The sequence below is a fragment of the Eleginops maclovinus genome, chromosome 21, assembly GCF_036324505.1.
Source record: "Eleginops maclovinus isolate JMC-PN-2008 ecotype Puerto Natales chromosome 21, JC_Emac_rtc_rv5, whole genome shotgun sequence".
NCBI classification, from domain to species: Eukaryota; Metazoa; Chordata; class Actinopteri; order Perciformes; family Eleginopidae; genus Eleginops; species Eleginops maclovinus.
Window position 1 is genome coordinate 4,890,410 of NC_086369.1, and position 26,408 is coordinate 4,916,817.

Consider the following 26,408-nt stretch of genomic DNA (forward strand, 5'->3'; position numbering starts at 1 on the left):
ATTTTTATTGGATAAAAACGCATCACCACGAAGCTGTTTTCAGACAGTTCAACATTTGTTTTCTTTTTGACTTTATTCTCATCATTCCAATTTTGTTCTAAAATGCAAAACAATAGAACATCTTTCTGTATGTTCCTGTGTTTCTCCCCTCCCAACACCTCGTGCAGGAGTGGGTTTGCAGGTCCGAGGTCAAAGGTCACTGTGTGATGCCTTTAGTTGTGTGATAGAGAGGTGTTGAGGATTTTTCAGCGCCTTACAGCAAGCATCTGATTTATCTCCACCCGCTCGCTGTCCACTTCTCCTCCAGCGTCTGGGAGCATAAATCAAACGCACTCCGGGTCACCCAGATGCCTCCACGTATGTGTGGAGCAACGTGTGTGTAAAGGAGAAGGTGGTGACAGAATATTCCTCCATCTTTTCATTTGTGTGTGTGTGTGTGTGTGTGTGTGGCCTCAGAGGTACACAGATATCAATCACACTCTGTGGATGTGTCTGCTTCCCAATCATCACAAAATCATCGAATTGTAGAAACTCACACTCACACACCTTTTGATTTCACTCCCCCCCACCCCTACTTGTCTGTAACCATGGCAATAGAAACAACCATAGCCACCAGTGTCAGACCCTGGTTCAGTGTTTCTTACCGTCCTCATGTCAGCCATGTTGTTTTGATTGAGACTTTGGGGTTTTCAATCACTTCTTAACTTATTTCCTCGCTCCGTGATTCCCCCTGTAACCCTGTGATTTCAAACGTGATGGATGCAGGAAAAGTTGAAAACAGAACCAAAGAAGAGATAAGGTAGAACTCTATTGATTATTGCGCAACAATTCCACAGAACGGTGGAGAAAAAACCAGAGACACCATTTAGTGTAAAGATTAAATTACACACACACACACACACACACACACACACACACACACACACACACACACACACCATGGAGACAGTATGTCCACTTTCAGCTCTCGTGACTCCTCCACACCTGCTCCACATTCTTTGTCTCCTTCTGTTCCTGCTTCCTTCCAGTCAGAATCCCTCATTATTTGAATAATTATTAGAAACTTAAAACCAACACTTTGAGCCACAATAAATCCTCCACACGTGCATTCAGGTGCTTCTCAGATTGTAAATCCCTTCACTCAGGTTTCCAAATGGCCCTCTTTTATACAACGGACTGTTTATAGATGTATGATCCTCAAGCCCTCAGCTGCTCTTTAACTGTTCCTACAAACATCTACAGGAATGCTTCCATGAAGTACTCAACAATGCTCAGCAAATGTCCCTTTTGATTGGTTTGATAACAACTAGCAGTTTGTTTGAATTGTATTTGATTTTCTGTCATTTTTCAATACTAGAAACCATCTTGCAACCTTTCTTCCTTATGTATGTTTCTTAAAGTTTGTAAAAGTGGAGTTCAGTCAGGAAACATCGAAAGGGAGGATGGTTTCACAGAATGGAGATAAGTTGAAGTGAATTTTTTTGTGGGTTTTGCTTTCCATTTATAATCCAAAGGTGATGTTTAAAAAAGTGATACAAAGATGGCAACCATTATTTGAAAGGTATTTTGATGAACATGTGACAGGTTTTTAAATAAACTTCTTCTCACTTTTTAAATGGCTGTACTATCTGTAAATATACATCATATATCTGGCCTTAGAGTGCACTGTGGTACATAAAGGGAAACATAACAAGGACATCGATAACAATCCTACTCTATAATGATGGCACGATAAAAACTCTAATGACTGCCTCCATCCTTTACTTCCCCCTCTCTCCATTTGACCTTTCTGTTTGCACAACATATCAATGCACTTATGTTTATTATCTGGAGGAGATGCAGGAAGGGCAATAACTATAAAGACGTCATGAATAAAAAGTGGCTCGTGATTAGCGTCTGCATCTCAGATTATATTTTAAGGTATCGGAGGGGGATCAGTTGCCAGTAATGCGGGTGTTTGTTACTTTGGTATTTTGAAGCTCCTGTTTTTTTTCTGGAGGTGTCTCAGCAGACTGGCGCCGGTCTTGTTTTGTCCGAGGTCGGTCAGTTTTCTCCCGGCTGTCTCTGCGATCATCATTCAGAGGCTTCAAAAGAACTTCAGGTGAAGGAAAGCTGCACAATGCTGCATTAGAACGGTGCAGGAATGAGAACTGAACCCTGAAATGAGTCAGCATTTTAGCCCCCCCTTGTCTGGTCAAGTCCATGGTTGTTTGACTGTGTTTTCCTTTAGAAGCCTGAAAGAGGTCTGTTGTGAACACAAGCGGGAGAGAGTTTAACGTTTTGTCTTACCACATTAAATCTGTCATTAAATACTCCACTGGTACATTTTCGCAACACGTGTCTTAATCTGACTGCGGCACATCAACCAGCTGAACATTAGCCTCGTTTAGCTCAGCAGTGGTCACGTTTCAACATCCAATAACATCAGAAACCTATTAAATAGGATGTCCTTTAAAGATGGTCCCATCACTTGGTAGTCTCAGTAACAGCATGTGTGGTTGGTGTGCTTCAACATAAAAAAATCTCATTAAAACACATGTTAATAAAAAAGATATTCAAGCTGTTTCACATTTCTGTAAATCGGCATCAGTAAAGACAGAAAAAGTAAAAAGTTGAAGATTTTTATTTTTAAATTAAACCATTCCAAGGCAACTAGAGCCACAATATTAAGAGTTAATATATAAAAAGATATACCTTTTGTAGGCACATTAAAACTAACCAACCAACCAACACACACAATACTTGTAAAATGTGTCCTTGTTGGTGTTAATGAACAGCCTTTAGCAGGTGTTGTGTGATTAGTGTGTGTGTGTAACTCTGTGTGATTGTGTAATAACGGGGTCGTCTCGGGGTCGTGGTCGGGGTGGTCGAGGTTAAGTTAACTGCTCGTCCCTCAGGACCAGAATAAGCTGCTGCTGGTTTGTAGCAACAAAATCATTAGCATTTATTGATCGGAGCTAACATGCTAGCCCCAGCTGCCATGTTTGACAGGGAAAACACCCACACACATCTGGAGGGAAATTTGAAGCTAATGCAGGAGTGCTTAATATAATGTGGCTTATTATCTACATATACATCTTAGTTTCTTGCAGGAATCTTGCTGTTCTGTGTCTTTATGGTCAATTCCACTTATCGTAATTTCCTTTGGATAAAAGTCTACATTTAATAAAATGCAAAATTGGATTATAAGAAAGTCAATTTACTCAATTACAGTGCAAAGTACTTTTACAACCAGTTTTTCACTATTCAGTATTACCTGAAATGATCTCAAATTGAATGAACATTGACGAACTACATAACTGCTCTTACAGAAATAAATAATAATCTATAATAACATAACAGAGACAAAAAGAGACATTTTGCCAGAGGATACTGTTCATTCGATACTTTAAGTACCTGATCACACTTCTGTACTTCTACTTCAGTAACTTTGTATTTCACAAGTTAAGGATGAGATTTCTTCTTCAAACTCTTATGCACTCTTAGTAAAAATGTGCTTTAAGATTTTATTTATCCAATCCAAAAAGCTGAAACCAAAAGCAATTTTTTGGGTTTCTTTTTTTTTTACATCAGACGAGTTTATCCTTCAACATGAATCCGTCGGATGTGAGAGTTGCTGAATTTGTGGAGGATTTGCTGCTTTGCCACAGAGGCAGGAAACGGTGCAGAGCAGAGCAGGATTCAATGACCCGTTGAGATAAACCTCTCTTAAACGTTTTTTTCAAACACACTTTGCCTCAGCGTAGTCCTCATGTGCACAGGTATCTTTTAAACATGTCCTAACACATTACCATCCTCCTGGAAACACAAGAGAGGGTCAATGCATGTTTGCAATCCCTACAAACTTCACCTGTCTCCCCTTAAATATTCAACAATAGTAAAAGGGCAAATGCAACTCCTTCACAATGCTTCATCCATATAAAAATCTTACGTTCAATCAGACATGAGAAAACATCTTTTCCAGTTAGATTTGAAACTGTACCTATCACCATCCATGTGGAAACGTCTCCACTTGAAATAGACAACGCTAGTTACAGATGTAGTTCCTGCACAAGGCATGTTTGGGTCCTCAATGTTGGTTGTTTTTGTGCACGTTTGTGTTCCACTCGGAGGAGCGAGCTGTTTAGAGTCTTTTAAAAACAGACGACTTCAGAGTGTGTGTGTGTGTGTGTGTGTGTGTGTGTGTGTGTGTGTGTGTGTGTGTGTGTGTGTGTGTGTGTGTGTGTGTGTGTGTGTGTGTGTGTGTGTGTGTGTGTGTGTGTGTGTGTGTGTGTGTGTGTGTGTGTGTGTGTGTGTGTGTGTGTGTGTGTGATAAGGTGTCCTTGGGCTGGTGTGTGGCTTCATCTGTTTACTGGTTTAACAGCAGACAGGAAACAGTCAGTCAGACGAGGCTGTGTCCTGCACATCATCCATCAGCTCCCCTACACACTCCTGACATGGCCTTGCATCACTACAGTGTGTGTGTTTGGTGTGTGTGCATCCAAGGAAAAGGAAAACACTGTTACTCACACTTGGCTGGCTAAGGCTTCCAGTCTTTGATGGTTTACTCGTCTTTGTGAACCTCTGGTCATTAAGTTAGTTTTGTGGTTATTTTTTAAATTGCTTCTACTATCTTCTTGACTTGCCTCTCCCTTCTGTATGTGCATCCCATTTTGTAAATGTAACATCTCAGGAAAGCCTTTAGCTCATTTTCTTCAAATTTGGCCAACACTTCAACTAGGACCCAAGAACGACTGATTGACATTTGGTGGTTAAAGTGAATGTCAGTGACCTCACAAAACACCCTTTTGCTCATGACTCAAGAATTCACTTGCTAATTACGAGCGTCCAATAGGGAAAAAGTGACATTATGGACAGAGGCAAAGACTTACAACTGTAATTCTAGTTTTTTCTTTTCTCTGGTTCTGAAGAACTTACAGTAATTACTTCCTACTTCCAACATCATTTAAAGCAGGTAGCATAAAGAGCGAAGAAATCTGCCTTGGTCAGAGTCCGGTGGGACATGTGAGTCCAAAAACTGCAAACGTGGCTTGTGAAACCCACATTGGTTGTTATGTGACTCGAGTATTTAGGCGAAGTGACAGCCATTTTGTAGTTATTTAAATCCAAAATACCATCTTTTCCTACACCTCACTGGGAACGTTTGTTGCCTAAACCTAACCAAGAGGTTTCCTGTGAAGACGGACGTTTATTAAAAACACACTGCATGCATGTAGGAAGCTGAAATCCACACGTGTTGATAGACATTCACACGGCAGGAGATGGGAATATGCTTTCGTGAGACATCAGACTTTTGGAGGACACTTTTTAGTATCAAGACTGAAAGCTTCATTCCTCTAAGTGTGGTAGAATATAAGATCTAATAACAACTTTACATTTCAGCATGAATGTTATACAGCTCTTGGAGTCCAACTTTACTGTTTCATTTAATTCATTTTATATCAATTCAACCAAAAATGCCTCATGTGATTTAAAAACAAAAGTAAGTAAAAATCCAGACAAACAGGAGATTTGAATCCAAACACGGGCAGAATGTTGACAGAGAGAGACTAATAGAAACTGATTTAATCAGCCACAAGGGACAACAGGGAGAGGAACAAGAGAACAGCATGAAACACACACTCTCACACACACACACACTCACACACAGACACACACACAGACACACTCACACACACACACACACACGGAAGGAATAACAGAATTGAAGAGACAAGGTGGGGAGGAGAGAGACTCAACTAGGATAAATCTAACTGGGTCGCTGCATGTGTGCGTTTGCGAGTGTGTTTGTGTGCGTGTGTGTGTGTGTGTGTGTGTGAACAGACAGGCAGAATCAATAGAAAGCCTATTAAGCTGATCAGTGTCATGCCAGGTTTGCGATGAGAGCAGAGTAAAAGAACACACACACACACACACACACACACACACAAACACACACACATCTTCACCTATGTTTAATTTATGTACTTTTACTCCGTTACATTTGTTGGACAACTTAAGAGTATCCTGAAATCAGTGCCTTTTTACCTTTGGTATGTTCAGTTTACGTGTATTCTTAAGGAGTATTTCTACACTTTGAGTTGAATACTATTTCCACTGCTTGCATACAGTCTGTAAATGCAGAGTTCATTTAGAAGATCCTGCTCCTGCCATAGTTGTGAGGTTTTAATATATTGTTGTTGATATTGTTGTAGTTATAGTAAGTTGCAATAGTATTTATTTATGTTTCTCAAAGAAGAGGTTGTGGGGACTGAAGTTTCCAACAGGACCATTTTTTTGCAGTCAGGAATTAACAAAATATCAAGTTCCCTAAATCTCTCTATTCTTTAATTTCACAGTTTTCTTCTTTACCTCCTTGACTTCCTTTGCTTCTCTTACTTTCTTCCATTCCTTTACTTTTTCTCTCTCCAGTCAGTCAGACTGTGACGGCTGCAGTCCATTTACAGCCTTTTCCACTATCTGCTGCACAACTAGAGCAGAATGACTGGTGTGTGTGTGTGTCCGCAAGTGTTTGAGTGGGAGTGTGTGTGTGTGAGCACGCGTGACGAAGCTATAACAGGGTGATGAGCTCGCTTGTCTGACCTCCTTTGGTGCTAAATTAAAATGAACCTGAATATTGATGCCTAATGAAGGTGTGTGTGTGTGCGAGACTGAGCAATGACGAGGCTTAAAGCCGGCCTCTCTGGGAGATTACCTCGATATGAGTTTGAAATAAGAGGACACACACACACACACACACACACACACACACACACACACACACACACACACACACACACAGACACACAGATACGATGCTGGTTGAGTTTTTCATTTGTAGTTCAAAATTCAGTGGCACATTTTTCCCCTCTTCTTTTGAACTTTTAGAGGTCTGTATCTTCTTACAAGATATGTCTGACTAAGACTTATGAAGAACGCTCTCTCTGGATAGTCCCTTTCTTACTATCACTTGTACTTCATGTCACTGCCTGTTTACATCTCCGTATACTACTATATGCAGTTCGTAGCTGCATAAACAATGGTATTCATATTAATATACAGGCTATTCTTTTCATGCACACATTTTTAAATGAACTGTGATTCCTACAGCTACAGACAGAAGAAATTAAACCAGAGAAAAAGAGTGACATCACTACAGGACAAAGCCATATTCAGAGAGGTAAAGAGAGGCATCAGAAATGATCAGTGTCAGTGAGGTGTCACTCTATTTAATGTTTGTGACACACAGACGTTCACAGCTGTCAGTCACCCCTCAGTGTGTGTGTGAAGTGATGAGGCTGCGATTCTGTCCAGAGAAGACTTGTTTCTTTAACAGATTTTCTGAGTAGGTGATGTTCTATTATTTGAATACTTGTTGCAGCTGATTGATTGTTAACTTGTATTAGATTTTTGTATTCAGTTTTTCTTTTTCACCGTTTTTTTGTATTACTATCCTTCCTTCCCTCCTTCCTTCCTTCCTTCCTTCCTTCCTTCCTTCCTTCCTTCCTTCCTTCCTTCCTTCTTCCTTCCTTCCTCCCTCCTTCCTTCCTTCCTTCCTTCCTTCCTTCCTTCCTTCCTTCCTTCCTTCCTTTCTACCTTCCCTCCCTCCTTCCTTCCTTCCTTCCTTCCTTCCTTCCTTCCTTCCTATCTATCTTTCTTCCATTTTAAACATTACCTTAATACCTTTGTTGTTTCAGCCACTCCCATACCACACACACACACACACACACACACACACACACACACACACACACACACACACACACATAGTTTTTGTGAGCAGTCACTGCAATGGGCCACCTGTCAGTTAGGTGTGTGTGTCTGTGGTACCAAACAGTGCTCTAATAATACCTACACTTAGCTTTGTCCTTTGGTGTGTGTGTGTGTGTGTGTGTGTGTGTGTGTGTGTGTTTGTGTGTGTGTGGTGTGAGAGAGTGGCTGAAACAACATCGTGCGGTGAAAGACGGGAGGCCTCACAAGCCATAGGATGATAATTTTCTGAGTGTGTGTGTGTGTGTCCCAGTTTTAAAGTGACAGCTGAGCGACAGAGCGCTGACACAGGAGAGGTGGAATGACAGATTTGCCAGGAGAAAAGAACAGATAGAAGAGGAGAGAGAAGGAGGAGTTGAGAGATGGTAGGAGGGAGTGAGGAATGGAATGGAGGAAGTAAAGGGGAGAAGAAATGGAATGAACAGATAGGAAAGGAAGATCAATCAAGGGGGAAGAAAAAGGGGGAAGGAGGATGGAGAGGGAAAGAACATATAGGAAGAGGAGAAGGAGGTGAGGGAAGGCATGGATGAATTAGGCCTAAATGAGATAAGTAATAGGAAGTCAGGAGGAGCAAAAGAAAACAGGGAGGAATGGAATAGAGAGAAATAATACATAGAAAATGACAAAGACAAAGTGAGGTGGAAGTAATGTGAATGAGAGGAGGAAGGAAAGAAGAGAAAGAAAGAACAGATTCAAGAGGAAGTGAAATAAAGGAGAAGAAAAGAAAACAGATGGTCAAAGGCCAAGGAGAAGTGAAAATAAGTAAAGTAAATGAGCAGACGAAAGAGAAGAGAGAAAAATGGGGGAGGGGGAGTTAGGAGCATGTAAGGGAGAGAAGTAGAGGAGGAAGTAGGAAAGGTGATCAACATCAAAGGAAGGAATCCGATCCGATGAACTTTATCTCATTAACGGTCGGATGCAGGGCTTACAAATGAACTATTTTAGTACGTTCTGTACTCTCCACACATTCTAATGACTTTTTGACCTCTGACCTCAGCAGGTTTAGTTCTTTTTTTAATGTTTGTTTGTTCTTCTTAGTGTTCAGGTCAGTGAATGTGTGAAGGACACCATACGAAACACTGACTGAAGGGAAAAAGCGATTGAGTGAATAAGAGAGTGAGCGGATGAATAATGAATGTGTAAATGTGTGTAAGCACCGCTCACTGGGGCCTGGAGGTTTTGGGGCTGAATATGAGCTTCCTCACGGGCAACCCCAGCTGGAAATGTGACTCTGTTGGGGAAGCGGAGAGCTATTCTCCCTCCACATACCTCTCCTGCTCACTGGACACCCGCAGAGCCAGAAAACACTAAGGACAAACCGCACCTTAAACAACACTTAGCGAAGAGTCTGCAGCCAAATGTGGTGATATATGATAGAGGGACACTTCAGTGCACGCTGCCCATTATCTTTATTAAAACAATTCTCCACGACAACCTTCTTTTAATAGCTTTGTCCTTCATTTTACATGCCAGTTCCACACCTGTGGATCTGAACAATGAGAGCAGGGAGGGGACATGTTCAAATAAAAATGAAGAAAGGAGTAGAAAAGAGAGGATGGTTGGATTATGACGCAGAGGAGGAGAACAGAGAAATAACAGATAGAAAAGGACAAGTGATGAAGAGGAAGAAACCTGGCTTTGATTCAACTTAAAAGCAACTTAATGGGATGGATAAAACTCCTCCTCTTGTAAAAAAAAAAGTTTTCATGCACATAAACCTTGTTTTCCGCTCCAAAGCAGGATAATTAGTCGACTCTTCCTTTGTGTTAAACTGCCTGACCTTGTCTTGTCTGTAAAACTGTTTCCTGCTCTGTGCATGCTGATGAAGCAACCTCAACTGAACTTTGCATCCTGCACACCTGATGGTCCCGCTCTAACTGAATCCAAAACCCGGCATCAGCCACACGCTAAAACACACATAGTGTGAAATAAAGTGGGATATCCCTGTCACTAAAGTCCAAAAAAAGAAAATGCTGCTGGGTTGCCATGTTGATGTGGATGACAGGTTTGAAATAACACCCCCCACACACACACACACACACACACACACACACACACACACACACACACACACACACACACACACACACACACACACACACACACACACACACACACACACAGCTACAGTATAAGTGTGTGGACAAACAGACAGCTGCAGTGTAGTTGCCAGGCTTTTGTTTATCCCCCTTTTCTGTGTCAGGGTCATTCCTGCTGGCATGGGCTTCCTTTACTGCTCTGCACACACACACACACACACACACACACACACACACACACACACACACACACACACACACACAAACATGTGGGTGCACACACACCCAGGCATTTATTTAGATTTAGAATATGATGTTGCACAAAAGAACATTATCAACAAAAATGTCAATGCAACTTGTTCTTTGTAACAACATGCAAGTGGATAATCAATGCAGTTGTTAAACACACACACACACACACACACACACACACACACACACACACACACACACACACACACACGCTTGGTCTGAAGTGGATTGGAGCAGACTTGCAGTCAAACAGAAGAAGTCTCTTCATGCAGATTTACATTTTCATCTCCTCTCACTGCTGCTTTTGGACATGATGGTGCTAATTACCCACAATGCCGTGTGTGTGTGTGTGTGTGTGTGTGTGTGTGTGTGTGTGTGTGTGTGTGTGTGTGTGTGTGTGTGTGTGTGTGTGTGTGTGTGTGTGTGTGTGTGTGTGTGTGTGTGTGTGTGTGTGTGTGTGTGTGTGTGTGTGTGTGTGTGTGTGTGTGTGTGTGTGTGTGTGTGTGATTGTGTGTGTGTGTGTGTGTGTGTGTGTGTGTGTCTTATGTAGGGTAGATCTCTAAAATCAGCAGCTGATGACAGAGAAGCTGCTGGTTAATTCAAGACCTCTTCAGTCTCTTCTCTCTGTTTTTTACTCTCGTTGTCTTTTCTTCTTATTGTTTTCTCTTTGTTCTTTATTTCTTTTTTTACTTCCTCTTTTTTGTGTTATGTTAATTTCTTCTCTTTCATATCTCTGCTCTTTCCTTTTTTAAATTTATTTTGTTTACTCCTTGTCCTTTTGGTATTTTTGCATCTCTTTTTCTTGTCCTTTTTGTTTTTTGTTTTATTTAATTTCTTCCTTTTTCCTTTTCTTTTCTATTGCTTTTGTTTCATTTTTCCTTCCTTCGTTTTATCCTCTTCCAGTTTTCTTTTACTTTTCATCTTGTGTTTTTTCTCCTCCCTCTTTTGTCCTCCTCTTTCCCCATGTTCTACTTTCTCCTTTCCTTAGTTTACTCTTTACTTTCCATTTGCATCTTTCATCTTTTTCTCTCCTTGTTTTTCCCCACTTATTTTTTTGCTCTTGGTCATTTTGGTTTGTTTGTGCTCTACTTTGTTTCATTTATACTCTTCTTCATTTCTTTTATTTCTTATTTTGCACTCTATTTTAGTTGTTCACCCTTATTTCTCAAAACATTTATTTGCTCCCCTATTTTCCTTTTCCTCCTGCCCTTACCTCTTATTCCTCGCCACCCACTTTATTCTGCTTCTCCTCCCTTCTTTACTTTGTCTTTTGTTCCACTGTCCTCCTCCTCCTCCTCCTCCTCCTCCTCCTCCTCCTCCTCCTCCTCCTCCTCGATCTGAAACATTTATCAAACCATTAATCCAGACACACTCCTCTCACACTGATCAGCTGTAGTTCCTGAACACTTTCCAGCATCCTGATTGGCTGAGTGTAGAGCCACAGGTGTCCGTGTCCTTTCCGTCCACCAGTCCTGATTTCTGATTTCCCCTGGGAGCGTGTTTGTGTGTGTGTTTGTGCGTGTCTGTGTGTGTTTAATTAAGGCTGTGCTTCAATGATTTACACTGTGAAACATGTTGTGCAGATTGGGTTTCAGTGTGTCCTCTGTGGGATGAAATCTGATTTAAGAGCTTGAGAGAAGCTCCTGGTATCAGGTTACACCGAACATGTGTTCTAGTATGCTAAATTGATCTTAGTTTCACAGTAATAGTTCTTTATCCTTCTTTATTTCGGTAACAGTTCACTAACTTCAACATCAAAATCCCGCACCTTCAAATTTACCACCAATTTATTTGATAATCAAAAATCTGAATCCTTTATAGGTCCAACAAGCAGGGAAATATACAGTATTAGAACAGCAAAGGGACAGGGCATATGAAAGAATATATTAATTCAGTAGGCTTTCATATACAAACAAACAACAACAAAATATAACAAGTAAACAATAATGGTACAAATAGGTAGCAGCAGGGGCAAAAGCTATTTACGACACTTAATTAATGTCTTGAGTATGACTTCTGGAATTAAGAGAGTGAGGGAGAGTTAAAACTGCAACCGTTGCAATTGCGATTGTTATTTTACCATGTTCTCGTCCAATGCTTGGAAGAGTGCAAACTCTTAAATTGATTCCCTTTAGTTGCTGGGTATTGCTTGTCTATCCTGTTTTTGGGGCGCACTTCCTCTGTATGCGAAGGAGTGGTGGAGCTTATAGGAAACCAATCCAAACACTGAGGCCATCACATGGCAAATGTATAGATGTGAGAAATACCTGGACTTTTAACAATTAGAGGAAGCAGGGATCTGACCTGTGACATTTTTATCCTCTAACGTCCCCCCGGAGTCGAGCTGAGGCTTCAGACGAGTCCCACTTTCACTTCAGCCTTTAATATCCTCTAACAGTTCAGTGCAGTATCCACTGCAAGAATACTTAAAAATGTTATATAATATAAACACTACAAAAGTGGAGACAGTTTTTCTGATCAGTAACTGACATTTTTCTCTCTCTTCTCTCAAAGGTTTTATTTACATTTTTTGATAATGTCATGGTCCAAAAATATGAATGTTCTTCTACTGCAAGTGGACAAATAGATAAATCAGCTTTGTTTTATTTGTCTACCGAATCAATACGTTAAAAACTATTTTGTTGTTATGATGAGATAAGGTGTGTGTTTAAAAGACTTGTACACACACATTGATAGGAACTTAGGTACATGAATTACACTAAGAGTAAGAAAAGAATGTATCTATGGAAACTAAAACTGCAGATAGAGCTTCCTCTCTTGTGATACAAGGACACACAGACACACACACACACACACACACACACACACACACACACACACACACACACACACACACACACACACACACACACACACACACACACACACACACACGCATGCTTGAATATGCAGACAGATGCAAGGACACATAGCTTTCTATTTCTGTCTGAATCTCCTATTTCTCCCTGTTGTTCTTTATCTATTTACTTCTGCTAAATCAATTGAATATATTTATTTACACATATGTAAATCTTAAACACGTAACCTTGCTCTTAAGATGGTCACAGTTTTTCCATTGCTATATTCTGTGTAAAGGTGAAGCAAAGAACTGAAATGATGTACAAGTTTTGCGTGTAAGACAGATTTTATTGACAGAATTGTTCAGATTATTTTTTTTAGCATAGTTCCTGATTCTTTGAAAGTGGCGTTGGTGGGACAGGGAACATGTGTGAAAAACAACAAATATCTGGAAACGACTTCTGGCTTCCTCCTCTGTCCGTCTCTTCCCAGTTTAACACGTCTGCCTCAACGTGTTTATGGAGATGTTTATTAGGATGTTTGATAAGAGGCAGCAAGATTTCAAAAGATGCTTTTTCATCAGTGGAATGTTCTGTATGAGATTTTATGGAAAGACTGTTCTGATTTGGTTGCATTGTGTTAGCTTTTAACAGATAAAGTCGATATCTAAATCCAGATGAACAGTATGTTACTCCTTTCTTAAGGACAATATTTATTCAAGAAGACACAGACAGAATACAGATTTGGTCCTTAATGTTTAATTACAAAAAGGAACATCTGAATCTAGAGAATGCTGCTTATCTATAAGCTGATTCCATCCTCCCCTCCACCCTTTCTTTTACTTCCTACCCACTCTCTTCCAGTGTTCCTTTGTTCCTTACCTCCATCTTTCGCATTCTTCCTTTCTTCCATTCTTATTTCCTTTCTACTTTTCTTTCTTTCTAAATAAGAAGTCCGAAAGGAAGTAATTACCTGGATGCTTCCTTTCTTCTTTTCCTTGACATCCTTTCCACCTTTTCTTTGTATGTTCCTATTTCCTTACCAACCTTTTCCCTTTCTTGATCCTTCCTTTGTTCCGTCCTTTCTGACTTCTAAGTATAGGGAAGGAAGCAGCTCCTTATAAATACTCTACATTTTCTAACCAGTCTATAAGTAAATATTGTCATTTATTTTAATATGATGGTCTGAAGTATTTAGAGCAGGCATTGGGCCGGACAGCTGGCTGCCTCACTTTCTGAAGCATGTTTCCTTTAATTCACTTTAATGTAATCACTAACACCGCAGGTGATAAAACATACAGCGATAAAATATAACGATAAAGAGCAAATAAACAAGAGACACTAATGAGTAATGTGCTGCCGCTAAAGACGAGCGGGGGGGGGGGGGGGGTATGGGAAGAAAGGAAGGTAGAAGGATGGCAGGGAAGGAATTTTAACAAAGGAAGCAAGGAAGGATGAAATTAATTAATGGACAGAAGAAAAGGAGTATAACAAAGAAAGAAAAAGACATATAGGCAACAAAGCAAGGACTAAATGAGAAATAATATAAAGGAAGCATTGACATGAAGAATAGGAAGGAGGGAATATAGGAGCAGAAGAGAGGAAGAATTAATAAGGTAGAAATCAGAGAAAGAAAGTAGATAACTTGATAAAGAGGGGAAATGAATGTATAAAAAAGGTCTTATTTGTGTAGAAACGAGCAGAGGGGCCTCAGAGGTTTGAGTTGAGAAGAAGAAAAAAAACACATAATATAATATTTGTGATTTCATTTCATTTAAAAATGTCTCTTAAAGCGGATCGTATGTTGGAGGGTTAGTCTCTTCCTGATGGGGATTTAATAACGTCTATAAAACACTTTGTCTTCAGCTCGACCTTGACCAGAATATGAACTGATACGTGTGTGTCTGTGTGTATATAGTGTGTGTGTGTGTGTGTGTGTGTGTGTGTGTGTGTGTGTGTGTGTGTGTGTGTGTGTGTGTGTGTGTGTGTGTGTGTGTGTGTGTGTGTGTGTGTGTGTGTGTGTGTGTGTGTGTGTGTGTGTGTGTGTGTGTGTGTGTGTGTGTGTGTGTGTGTGTGTGTGTGTGTGTGTGTGTGTGTGTGTGTGTGTGTGTGTGTGTGTGTGTGTGTGTGTGTGTGTGTGTGTGTGTGTGTGAGAATAACCAACACTCAGAGCGGACACTTACTGAGACACTGGAGATTCTAATATGGAAATTACGATATGATTTGTGTTTGTGTGTTACTGTCCACACACAACATTACAAGAATAACGCCCTAACAGGAGATAAAAAACAAATACGTAAATTCATGCATGTATTGTCTGCTGCGTAGGTGTTGCATTGTTTGTTAAAATGGAAACTTTTGGGACGGTCAGCTAATAATTATTTTAACTGAAATATTTATGGGTGCAAAAAAGGAGCAGTAACAGGACCTTTGGTTTTCTCATTAACATGTCTGGAAACAACCAGTTAAGCAGGTTGTTGTAGTTGGATTTGTGTAAAATTCCTGCTGCCTTTTAAAGTTATTAGGTCCTTTATTCTACCACGCTGAAAAAATAAATCAAGCTTTAAGAACCCTCATTTCTGAAATAAAGTTGGGTTTAGGAAATGATTGTCAGAGTAACAATTACTCCCGAAGTTCTGTTACAAATGAATCAATTCTGGTGTTTTGGACCGACTCCAACGTCCTGCCCGGTTACATTTTTCTGGAATAAATCATGTAGAGTGTATGAAAAAATCTTTAGTGCCAATGCTGCTATTGTTGATCTTTTTCTACTTTGAAGCACGCATTGCCGCACCACTCTATACCAACATGCACAGGAGGTTACGTGTCACGGTGCATGCAGAGTGTGCAGCAGGTGAAGAGCAGCAGGGCGGACTTGATGTTAACATGTAGAGAGACAACTGCACGCTGACGTTATCAGAGCCAGAGGACTCGCTGAGATAATGAGTCAGGTTGGCTCAGTGTGAGGAGCTGAGGAACAGCAGAACAGACACACACACACACACACACACACACACACACACACACACACACACACACACACACACACACACACACACACACACACACACACACACACACACACACACACACACATACACACACACTCCTGGCAGCCAGGGACCATCAGTCTGCAGCTGAGAGCACCTTCAGCTGCGGACTGATCCCACTCCCTCTGACGGGAGGACGCCAATTTGGGAGCAAAATGTCTGAAAGAAAGAATAGAAGCGAGAGCAGAGCCTCGTTACTAAACTACAAGATACATCTCTCTATCAGACACTGAAAACAGGACCGACTGGAGCTCAGAGGCTTAGGTTTGGGGGAAATATTGCTCCTGAAAATCCACCATAGATACACACAATGTGGATGTACAGTTCAGAGACTTCACACAATGAAACAAACATTGTGTGAAGTCTGATTCGATCTCATTTTTGGTGTTAAAATATTGCAAGATTCATCATTAAGGGGGTTATTGACCTTTGGTTTCTGTGGTGGTTCTCTGCGTTTGAAGGTACGGGTGGGGTGGGAATATTGGGATTCTTTCTGAGCCGGCACTCAAGGTTGCTTTTGTCCATTTAAAGTGACACATTAACAGCACACTATCATCTGCAGCTACTACAGATCACTGTTCGCTAGATAACCCAGTTAAAATAGTCATTTAAAATATACTGAAAAAAACACATGCAATTATGAAACAGACTAACTGTGCCAGCAGTGACAGGCGGCCAACTTTATGATCCCTGAATGTCAACAAGCGCTCGGTCCCAGCTGTGTGCCTCACTTTGTACTCCCTGTTTCCCTTGTTTCAAACTTCTTGCAGTATTTATATTATTTGCAGCGTTCTGCTTATGCAGCACTTTAAGTAAATGGTGTGTATGTTTCATCAAGTTTCTGAAGACGTTTTGTTCATTTGCATGTGTTTTAACACATTTCAGTTTTTATATTTGCATTGTTTCTGAAGCTGCTGCACGTTTCTCCTCGTTGAAGTGCTTTGGGCTGTTGTAGCTCGTTTGCATACAGTTGAACTCCAGTACTAGTAGCTTTCTTCAGTTTTGAGTCATCATATGGCACATTCATCTGTTTTCTTTTCTCTATATAGTCCAATATTTACAGTTACAATTTGTACAATTACAAACTCACAGTATTTATATTACTGTACTTTCGGTTTTATCTCAGAATCTGATGCAAAAACCCAAATATTGCGGTGTTTTAGGTGCTGGAGTGACGGTTTATCATCCAACATGACTCACGGAGGCGGCTGCATGTCAGGGTCGCCCTCCCCTCTCCTCTCCAACCACCCCCCCACCCCTACATCCCGGTGCCAAACGCTCCTCCGTTCCTTTGCCAGCTCCTCTTGGCCCCTCGCCTGATCTCAGTGAATCATTTCCCGCGCCGGGCAGCGTCTGGGTTAACGGCGGCGCCGTGACAGAATGTGTTTCCTCTCTCAGGCTAATTGAATTGAAGGTGCTGCAGATTCTCCGTCCTCTCCGCAGACGTAGTTTTGGAGAGTTTTCGCTCTCCATCACCGCCCTGACAGGACACTGCGCTCACACAGGAGCAGGGGCTGATGGGATTGGTCCTGAGTGATGCTGTTCCCCTCATCCTCAGCTCTCCTTCAATTCATTTCCCTCACAAACTGTTAAAAACACAAAGACAGAATGGAGATCTGTGGAGTGGGACACCAAGCTCTCTTTCTGACTTAAGTCCATATTAGTGTTAGAAATATCTTGAACTTAAACAATAAAAACACATGTCAGGAATTCATAAGATAGATGTTGATTTCCTTTTTGTTGGAAATACTCAACTAAAGTCCCGCTGTTATTTGACTTGAAAAACAGAAGAAGCATTCTGTGTTTTATAATTTATGATCTTTTACACTTTCCACCTGAGTAAATGCACACTCACGCTGCATATTTACATTATTATGCAACAAATCGTTTCAAAGTGAAGTGTTTTCAGAATGCACTTTGTTGAAAACATTGCAGTGTTTAAGAGCATGCTTCGGACAGTATGTGCTAACATGGCAGCTGCAGAGAGAGTGAGACAGAGGTTTGAGAAATGCCCGGAGGAGAAGAGAGCAAGCCAAGCGTACGGCAATTCACACACACACACACACACACACACACACACACACACACACACACACACACACACACACACACACACACACACACACACACACACAGCAGAAGGGCGAGAGAGGCACATACTGTATCTGATGAATAGCTCAAATGGTATAGAAATAAAGGAGGACAGTATATACATGCACCTCCGCCACACACACACACACACACACCTCTCAAAGTGTATTACTTGCAAGTTAAAGTGAACCTAATATAAAAAATTAACTTATTTTGGGAAGATAACTGACGTCCCATATTTATCAAAATGCATATATTTGATTTCAGTTAATCTGAAAGTAACAGAGTGTAGAAATACTCTGGTGTATGTTTAGATTTCATTTTCATAATGGTCACGTTTCACCCACCGCCTTCATTGATAATACACCAGAGATCGCACAGCCAAACCTGATTGATTCTATATCTACAAACACCACAGTTTTGGTGTTGAGCAGAAACAGATTTAGTTTTTTGTCTTGGTGCTGCGTTTAAGATCAAGGATCTCTGTTAAATCTCCGACTCAAAATTAAAGATAAAATAGGACTAAATAACAGGTCTGCCGTTTGTATAGCTGCTTTAAAGTGTGTAGATTGTGTTGACATGTTTATGATCAAACATATGGTATAACTGTGTTCGTGTGTGTGTGTGTGTGTGTGTGTGTGTGTGTGTGTGTGTGTGCAATACATGTTTTATGTTTCTTAATAAAGGTGCATGTATAATAGGAGACACATTCATGTTTATATTACGGGACTAGTTGATGGTGGAAGCCTCAACATGAAGACATGAAATATGTACGTATTAATAAGACTTGTTATATTGCTGCAGGTTTAAATATACACACAAACACAGACACACACTTCCTGCATGCATGCATGTAAAGTGGCTGCGGAAAATGTTGATATATAACATTTAAAAACAATATTGCTTCTGATTTTTGGTAAATTTAAGAAATGTTTGAAACGCTATTGCCATTGTGTTATCGATAGTTATAACATGGGCAAAAATGGCAAATGTATTACTTTGAAGTGATGTTTAAAAAAAATTGCTGGTGCAAGCCTGTTATATTCAAAGGGAACTTAAGGACTTTATACTGAATGTGTTTGTTAAGTGTGTGTGTGTGTGTGTGTGTGTTCCTCCTGAGGGAGGTGCTTGTCTGGTGGTCCGTGTCGATGTTTTGACCCAGAAATCTCACCCGCCTCTGTTTTATAACATCTTCCCTTCTCTCTTTGTCTGTAGTTAAAATGTGCCTCTTATTCTGCTTCACATCAAACTGTTCTCTTTGTTATGTGAAGGAATTAAAGTCTGCCCTTGAGCATAGCAACTTTATTGGGAGGAAACCGGCTCGTTATCTTCCAGTAAGAACATAATGTAAGATAAAGAACTTGCTGCAAAGTTAAATGAAAGAAACAAAGCATTTCTGTCAGTCTGTGGGAATGCCTTTTTCTTTAACGATCTACCGCTGAGGTCCTTGTTGTATATGTATACCGTGTAGTAGTACTCGCATCAAGCTGGTGTAATCACACGTACATAAATGCAACACAAAATAGGATGACTCAGTTCAGTCTTTGGTAAAACCTGAAGGTCTTTTTGGCCAAAACAGAGGGGAGGAAGAAGAAAACAACAACACAAAAGACATTGAAACATCATTAAAAACAGTGAAATGTTCAGTAATTTGATGTTTGAGCGTCAGCCTGAAGCTGGAGCAAGAGGAGTGCGGAGGAAGATTAGTCTGTGAACATTTCTATTAAACTCATCACACTGAACTCTTACAGCGTCATTCACAAACACACTCCCCAAAAAGGTCAAATACTGTCATAAAACAGCCAAAAGCTTCCACTTTAGGGATAGGGAAGTGAAGGAAAAGGTAGAAGAGGAAATAAGGAGGTTCATAAGGAAAGACAAAGACATCAAAGGAGGAGGAAGGATTAGAAGAGGTGTAGGGGGAAAGGGGGAGATGAGGAAGAAAGTAATGAGGAACAGTACAGCAGCCAACGAGAAGCTTAGGAAGGAAGTGACGAGGTAGATGAGGACGGAAGGAAGTAGAGGAGTTAAGGAATTAAGGCTGTAAAGATTAAAAGGATGAAGTAAGATATGAAAGGTTAGGGAATGTAAATAAGGAGTAAACATGAAAGGAGAGTGTAGGGAAATCAAGGAAGTAAATGAGGAAAGGAAAGAAGAAAGTAGGGACAATAAAATTGGGAAGAAAAATGTTCGGAAGGAAAGGCTCAGAGCAGCAAAGACAAAGTAGACAAGGGAAATAGAGAAGGGGTTAAAGGGAAAAAAGGGGAGAAGGCGAAAATCGTCAGGAAGTATGACAGTCAAAGAGGAAGTTGAGAAGGAAAGGAGCAAAGGACAAAGGAATAAGTGAGCTGTTGATATCCTGACGTTGTTTTGCTCCATCCATACTTTGACCTCTTCTCTCTGTAGACTTTAATACAACCTCACCTGACTTCTTGTTTTGCACCTGACACACATGTCAGTATTCCCACAGCAGTTAGAGAGCCTGAACGAATCGTGAACATGAACCTGCTCCTTGGGAGGAAGGTCTCAATTAATTACAAGAGAAAGGTACATTTTGTGCAAATATAGAAGTAAAATCAAGTGTGTACGTGACCAAATGTCCGAGCAAAATGGAAACGCACCTCAGGAGTGTGTGTGTGTTTGTCTGAGAAAGACAGAGTGGATGACAGCTTCTGATAAGGATGGAAAACAGAGCTGTATTTTCCTTTGATGCACACACACACACACACACACACACACACACACACACACACACACACACACACACACACACACATGCACACGCACAACCTCAGAAATCAGGTTTGGGAGCTGTGAGAAATAAATGCATGAAAGGTTGAAAAACGAGGCCTGTCTAATCATTCAATTAGGATCCAAGGCAGATGGTCCACACACACACACACACACACACACACACACACACACACACACACTTTACACTCTGGCAGTCTAGCTCTCTCTGAACTCTGTAATCCTATAGCCTCTCTCTCTCATTGTAACTGTATACTCGATCGCCCCGTTTACTGTTAATGAGACACTTGTCGGCTTGCTCTTCATTACCTGAACATAATAATTTCACTCTATATGTGGAGATGGCAACATGATATCTACCTGCAGATTAAACACTATTACATCACCACAGTGTCCTGGTTTGATTCTAGGTTTGGGATGTGTTGCAGCTAATACAATCCACAGTGTCCTTAGGAGGTCACGTTAAGTGTAATAAGGTCCAGCTTTAAATAAGTGTGTTGTTTTATCTTTGGCTATATATTTAGGATTAGATACTTTTATACTATTATAACTATTGTTTTTGTTATTATTGGACATTTTTCCTTTTAACTTTTTATATTTTAACCCATTTTTATTTTAACTTATATTTATATAAACAATATTTCAATTTGATCTTTTAATTTATTTCTTATTACCATCACATAACCTAATTTCCCCAAGGACAAATAAAGTATTCTGATTCTGATTAGTAAAGGAAAATGCTCACTGAAGACGAAAAGTACACAGCTTTAGAGAAAGTTGCTTGACTTAAGCATATATGATGAGATCTGAACTGTCGAGGCTCTTCATTCTATGTTGGTATTTATGAATTGTTCTGTGTGTGTAGCTGGTACACTGGGCCAGTCAGCAGCAGGATCAGGATGAGAAGATGGCTGGCTGTGTGTTTCCAATGGGACCAGAGAGCTTTCAGCGCTTCACGCCGGACTCCCTGGCGGCCATCGAGCAGCGCATCGCCCAGGAGCGGGCACGACGCAACAAACACTACCAGGAGGTACACACACATACACAACATTGACAAACAACAAAAACAATTTAGGGAAATAAAGAAGGAAGTACAGAAGCAAAGGGACGGAGGAGATTACAATGTAAACATGGCGGTAGGGAAGGGAAGGAGAAAGTAAAGAAATACAGGAGGAGTTAGATGAGGGAAGAAGAAGGAGAGGAGATTGAAGGGAATAACAAAGGAAGTAGAGGAGGGAAGGAAAGAAGGTGACCAAGAAGGAAAGCAGGAGGTAGAGGAGGAAAGAAAGAGGTGAGGTGAAAGGGAAGGAGGATGTATTATTATTATGATTATGAAAGAGAAACTAGAAGATTACATTTTGGAAGTTCAAGCCTGACGAAAAGAAAGAGTTCTGCAGGCAAATGTGAGATGTGTTACAGGGGTGGTGTTGTTCTCTGTTTGGGTGTGTGTTTGTGTGTAGGACCTGGGTGACGTGGTGCTCCCCCGGCCCCGGCCCGACCTGGAGGCAGGGAAACAGCTGCCGCGAATCTTTGCCGACATCCCATCTCATCTGGTTGGCGTTCCCCTGGAGGACATCGACCAGTACTACTTCAAAGGCAAGAGGGTAGGTGACCCAGTGAGAAAGTGTGTGTGTGTGTGTGTTTGTGTTTGGAAATACCCTGTCATTCCTTTTGGAGAATCCCTCGAAGATAAATCGACTCTTTGGCAGCCTACATCACGCAAGAGCAGAGGACAGGCAAGCTAATAAAAGCTAAAAAGATTGTCCTTGCTGCCTCTGAGCTTTTTGCACATATTTAAAATAGGTAATATTCAGACTTCTGCAGCCTCATGCAAAAACAGTGCATGCATTTATAGTTATAGTATATTTATTATAATAATAATATACATTAAATATTATTAGTTTTTTTCTGTATTATTAATATTATTTTTGGGTTATTTTTAATTTTTATTTACTACCTTAATACTTTGTTTATTTTTTCATGTATAATTTATGTTTATTATTACAATTATTATTAATTTATGTAGTTACTTAGATTGTTAGTTAGTTTGTTAGACAGTTAAGCAGTAAGCTGCTGAAGTTGCTCAAACTGAAATAAGAACTTTAAAAAGTCTCTCTGTCTCCCCTGCAGACTTTCATAGTCCTGAACAAAGGGAAGGCCATCTTCCGCTTCAGTGCCACGTCCGCGCTCTACATCTTCAGCCCCTTCAACCCCATCCGCAGAATCGCCATCAAGATCCTGGTGCATTCATATCCTTCTTCTCTCACTGTTCTCTGCATGATGGTCTGCTGCTGGGGGGGACCGTGTCTGAGGGCAGAGGTTAGAGGTCAGATACAGAGCAGTGTGTGTGTGTGTGAGTGGGTGTAGGTGTGCGGCTAGGCCACCCTGACGGCAGTGTGTGATGATTTAAATATGATGTGTGCTCCGTCTCTACCAGGCGTCTGCTGCGACTGCAGCCTCATCACTGCTGCATACTGAGTGTTGGTTCATACTGAGGTGCAATTTAGAACAACTTGCAATTTTCTTGATGGAAATGTTTAACTTTTTTTTGCACTTATAGTTACTTTTAACACTAACTCTAACACTTACTCGTTTTCAAAAGTGATAAAAAAACAGATGGGTTTAAGACACAAAAATCAAACTCTTAAAACAGTTGAGGGAGTTTAATGTAATAGTGTTTCACATATATATTAAAAAAATACAAAAAGCACACAGTGACACAAAAAACTAAAGGGAGAATGGAAATAATAATGAATAAAATAAATAAATAACAAAAAGCAAACAAAACTAATAATATTAATGTGCTTGGATAATATACCTTATATTTGTTTTATAGTTATACCAACTTTAGTAATAATATATGTATTTATTTTTCTGCAGTTTTTCAGGGTTATTTATGTGTTTTTAATGTGTAGTGACCATTCCATAAATCTGAACTCCATTACATTACCTGATTACCTTCAGCTGAAACCTGACGATTAATTAATTTTTGCTTTAATGGCAAACATAATAAATACACTGACAAATGAGAGGTTATGAGAATTATCTTCCTGAGTTTTCATCATAAAAAAGGCAAGCAGCCAAAAGAGGAGAGGTTATAAGAGGTTCTGAGTAAAAGAATGTGAAATCAACATATTTTCTTCCTCAAATGCAGTCAAGAAGGTATAAGAAGGATGGTATAAGGTATAAACTCATCATATACTTTTATATCAGACTGTTCATTGGCCATTTGGCTGATTTAAATTCATAAAAAGATTTGCAGTTTGCAGGGTAGAGTACACATTTCTAGAAAAACATTTACCTTCTGTATAAAAAAATCCAATTATGTAAGACTCAGCAAAACATCTGCATACTGCAATACAATTTCCCAGCAACCAAGATCTTTATCATTAGCAACACTGATCTTTATAATATCACGATTAAAGTTTCTGCTGGATTTGAATACATTTTGAATAAGATTTTTGCTTTAAATTGTCTGATAAATTGTCAATTTTGCACCTGCTCCTATAGCAGGATGATGTCCAGGCATATGAAGAGGTGACGGTCTGTTTACCAATCATGTAAACTGTGTGTGTGTGTGTGTGTGTGCGTGTGTGTGTCTGAGTGCTCATCCCGTCGGTCGTATTTCTGAGTCAGATATCATCTTGAGCTGTCTGGACAGCTATAAACATGACCAGTAAATATTCCCTATCAAGGTGGCCCCTGCACACCACACACACACACACACACACACACACACACACACACACACACACACACACACACACACACACACACACACACACACACACACACACACACACACACACACACACACACACACACACACTCACACTCATGGTCTGCTACACTGTGAATTTCCACCCGTGCACCTACTGGCTCTGTCAGGTGTGTTTGTTGTGTTTTTCACACACCTGTTGGTCGTTACATAACGTGTTAATTTTGAGTTAAAGAGTTATATTTGGTGTAATATTTAAAATTATAGTAGTTTGTTCAAATGCATATGCAAACATACATGGCTATATACTACGGTGCATGTATTGTGATCTGAGGAAAATACATTTGTTGGATGTCAATGTGCAAAAATCCCAAGATCCTTATAAAGGTATTCATTATTTTGCAAGTGATTTAATCTCTTCTGTTTAAGGTTTGTGCAGTGGCATTGATGCCTAAGTTGCAGTGAAAATAAATAAGTGCAGAACACTTTGAAAGTGGTGGAAATAGAGGCATGGTATTGTTTTAAGATGGGACCCTTTCTCTGGAATGAGAATATTTTGATGCAATAATTGAGACTTTTTGAGTCAGTGTGCACTCTGAGTCAGTGATTTGCTTCCACTTAAAGGTCCCCTATTATGCAAAATGCACTTTTTGCTGTCTTTTACACATAAATATGTGTCCCCGGTGTGTGAGGAGTCTCACAAAGTGTCCAAAAATACAACACTCTCTCTTTTCCTCCTTACCCACATCTCTAAAAACGGGGGTACAAACGAGCTGATCCAGATTTGCTGCCGATATGACGTCATATCGGAAATTTGGGCTGGCTTTATATTGAACTCCTGGCAACGTCCCACCCACGTGACACTTCCCAACCTATTGTCCGCAATATACAGTTGCGAGCTGAACCCCCTTCGCAGCACCTCTGTGTGTCTGTGTATTCAGCAGGATGTCCGCAGGAGGGACTCAGAGTTGTTGTTTATAATACGTATAATGTCTCTGTTCTAGTGGTAAACACTGAGAAGTGTTTCAGAAATAATGCTTGATGTGGTTTGGCAGCGTTTAGCTGAGTTTCTCCGTTAATTTAATTGTATATGATCTGTGCTCATATTTAAATGTTTTCATGTACATGTCTTTGTAAAGATAAAGTTTTCCCAAATAATCAAACTTGATGTTAATTCTAATCTTAAATATGGCCATTACATAAACATTTTATTTTAATGTTTTACTTTTTATTAGAAGATGTATCAAGAGGTCAAAAGTGACACTAGATTCCAGATGATAGAAAAGTGGAGGTAATATAAAAAAACCTTTAATAAAAGGGAAATCCAGACGTCAGAGCCGCAGTAAGAATCACATTGCTTATAAGAATTTAGGCGTAGGTCAAAAACAAAGAAGCCGAACTGTGAATGTAAATAAATATATCAATCTGTAGGTTAGGATCTTTGCCAGTCGCCCCGTCCCACGCCACGCCGGCGTCCTGACAGATATGACCTCACACCCAAAACTCAACACCAGCCCCCTTCATATCTCCCCCCTCCCACCCCCACTCACCTCACACTCGTCTATTTTTACCGGGGGAGGCGGCGGGTGTTGAGAGACGTCGAACGGTGGACACGCTGCTGTTGTCGGGGGATAAGAGGGGGGGAGAGGTCGCCGTGGAGGTGTGGCACTGCTGATGTATGTGTGTGTTTGAGTGTGTGTGGTCAAAACAAAACTTAGAACAAGTGTGTGTTGCTGTAAGGGTACAAGCTGCAGTGGTGAAGTGGAGTTTTAGTGTGTGTGTGAGTGTTTTTATAAGTGTGTGTGAGATCAAGTGTTTGTTGGATTCATGCCCGACCACAGTGGCGCCACCATGACAAGCTGGAGTGTGAGGTGGACACACACACACACACTGGAATGTGTACAATAAAAATGCACGTTTCATTATGCAGAGAAAAACAATAATAACATGATGAGAGTGA

General features: G+C 40.4%; 1 protein-coding gene across 1 annotated transcript in view; it reads left to right on the forward strand.

Moving 5' to 3' along the window:
* LOC134884035 (sodium channel protein type 4 subunit alpha B-like) overlaps positions 1 to 26,408 on the forward strand; it is a 125,203-nt gene that overhangs the window by 7,929 nt on the left and 90,866 nt on the right. The window contains exons 3-5 of the mRNA XM_063912631.1: positions 21,596 to 21,760; positions 22,191 to 22,334; positions 22,861 to 22,979. Coding sequence (XP_063768701.1) covers positions 21,638 to 21,760; positions 22,191 to 22,334; positions 22,861 to 22,979 — 386 coding nt within the window. The 5' untranslated portion in view covers positions 21,596 to 21,637. The remainder of the gene's footprint in view (positions 1 to 21,595; positions 21,761 to 22,190; positions 22,335 to 22,860; positions 22,980 to 26,408) is intronic.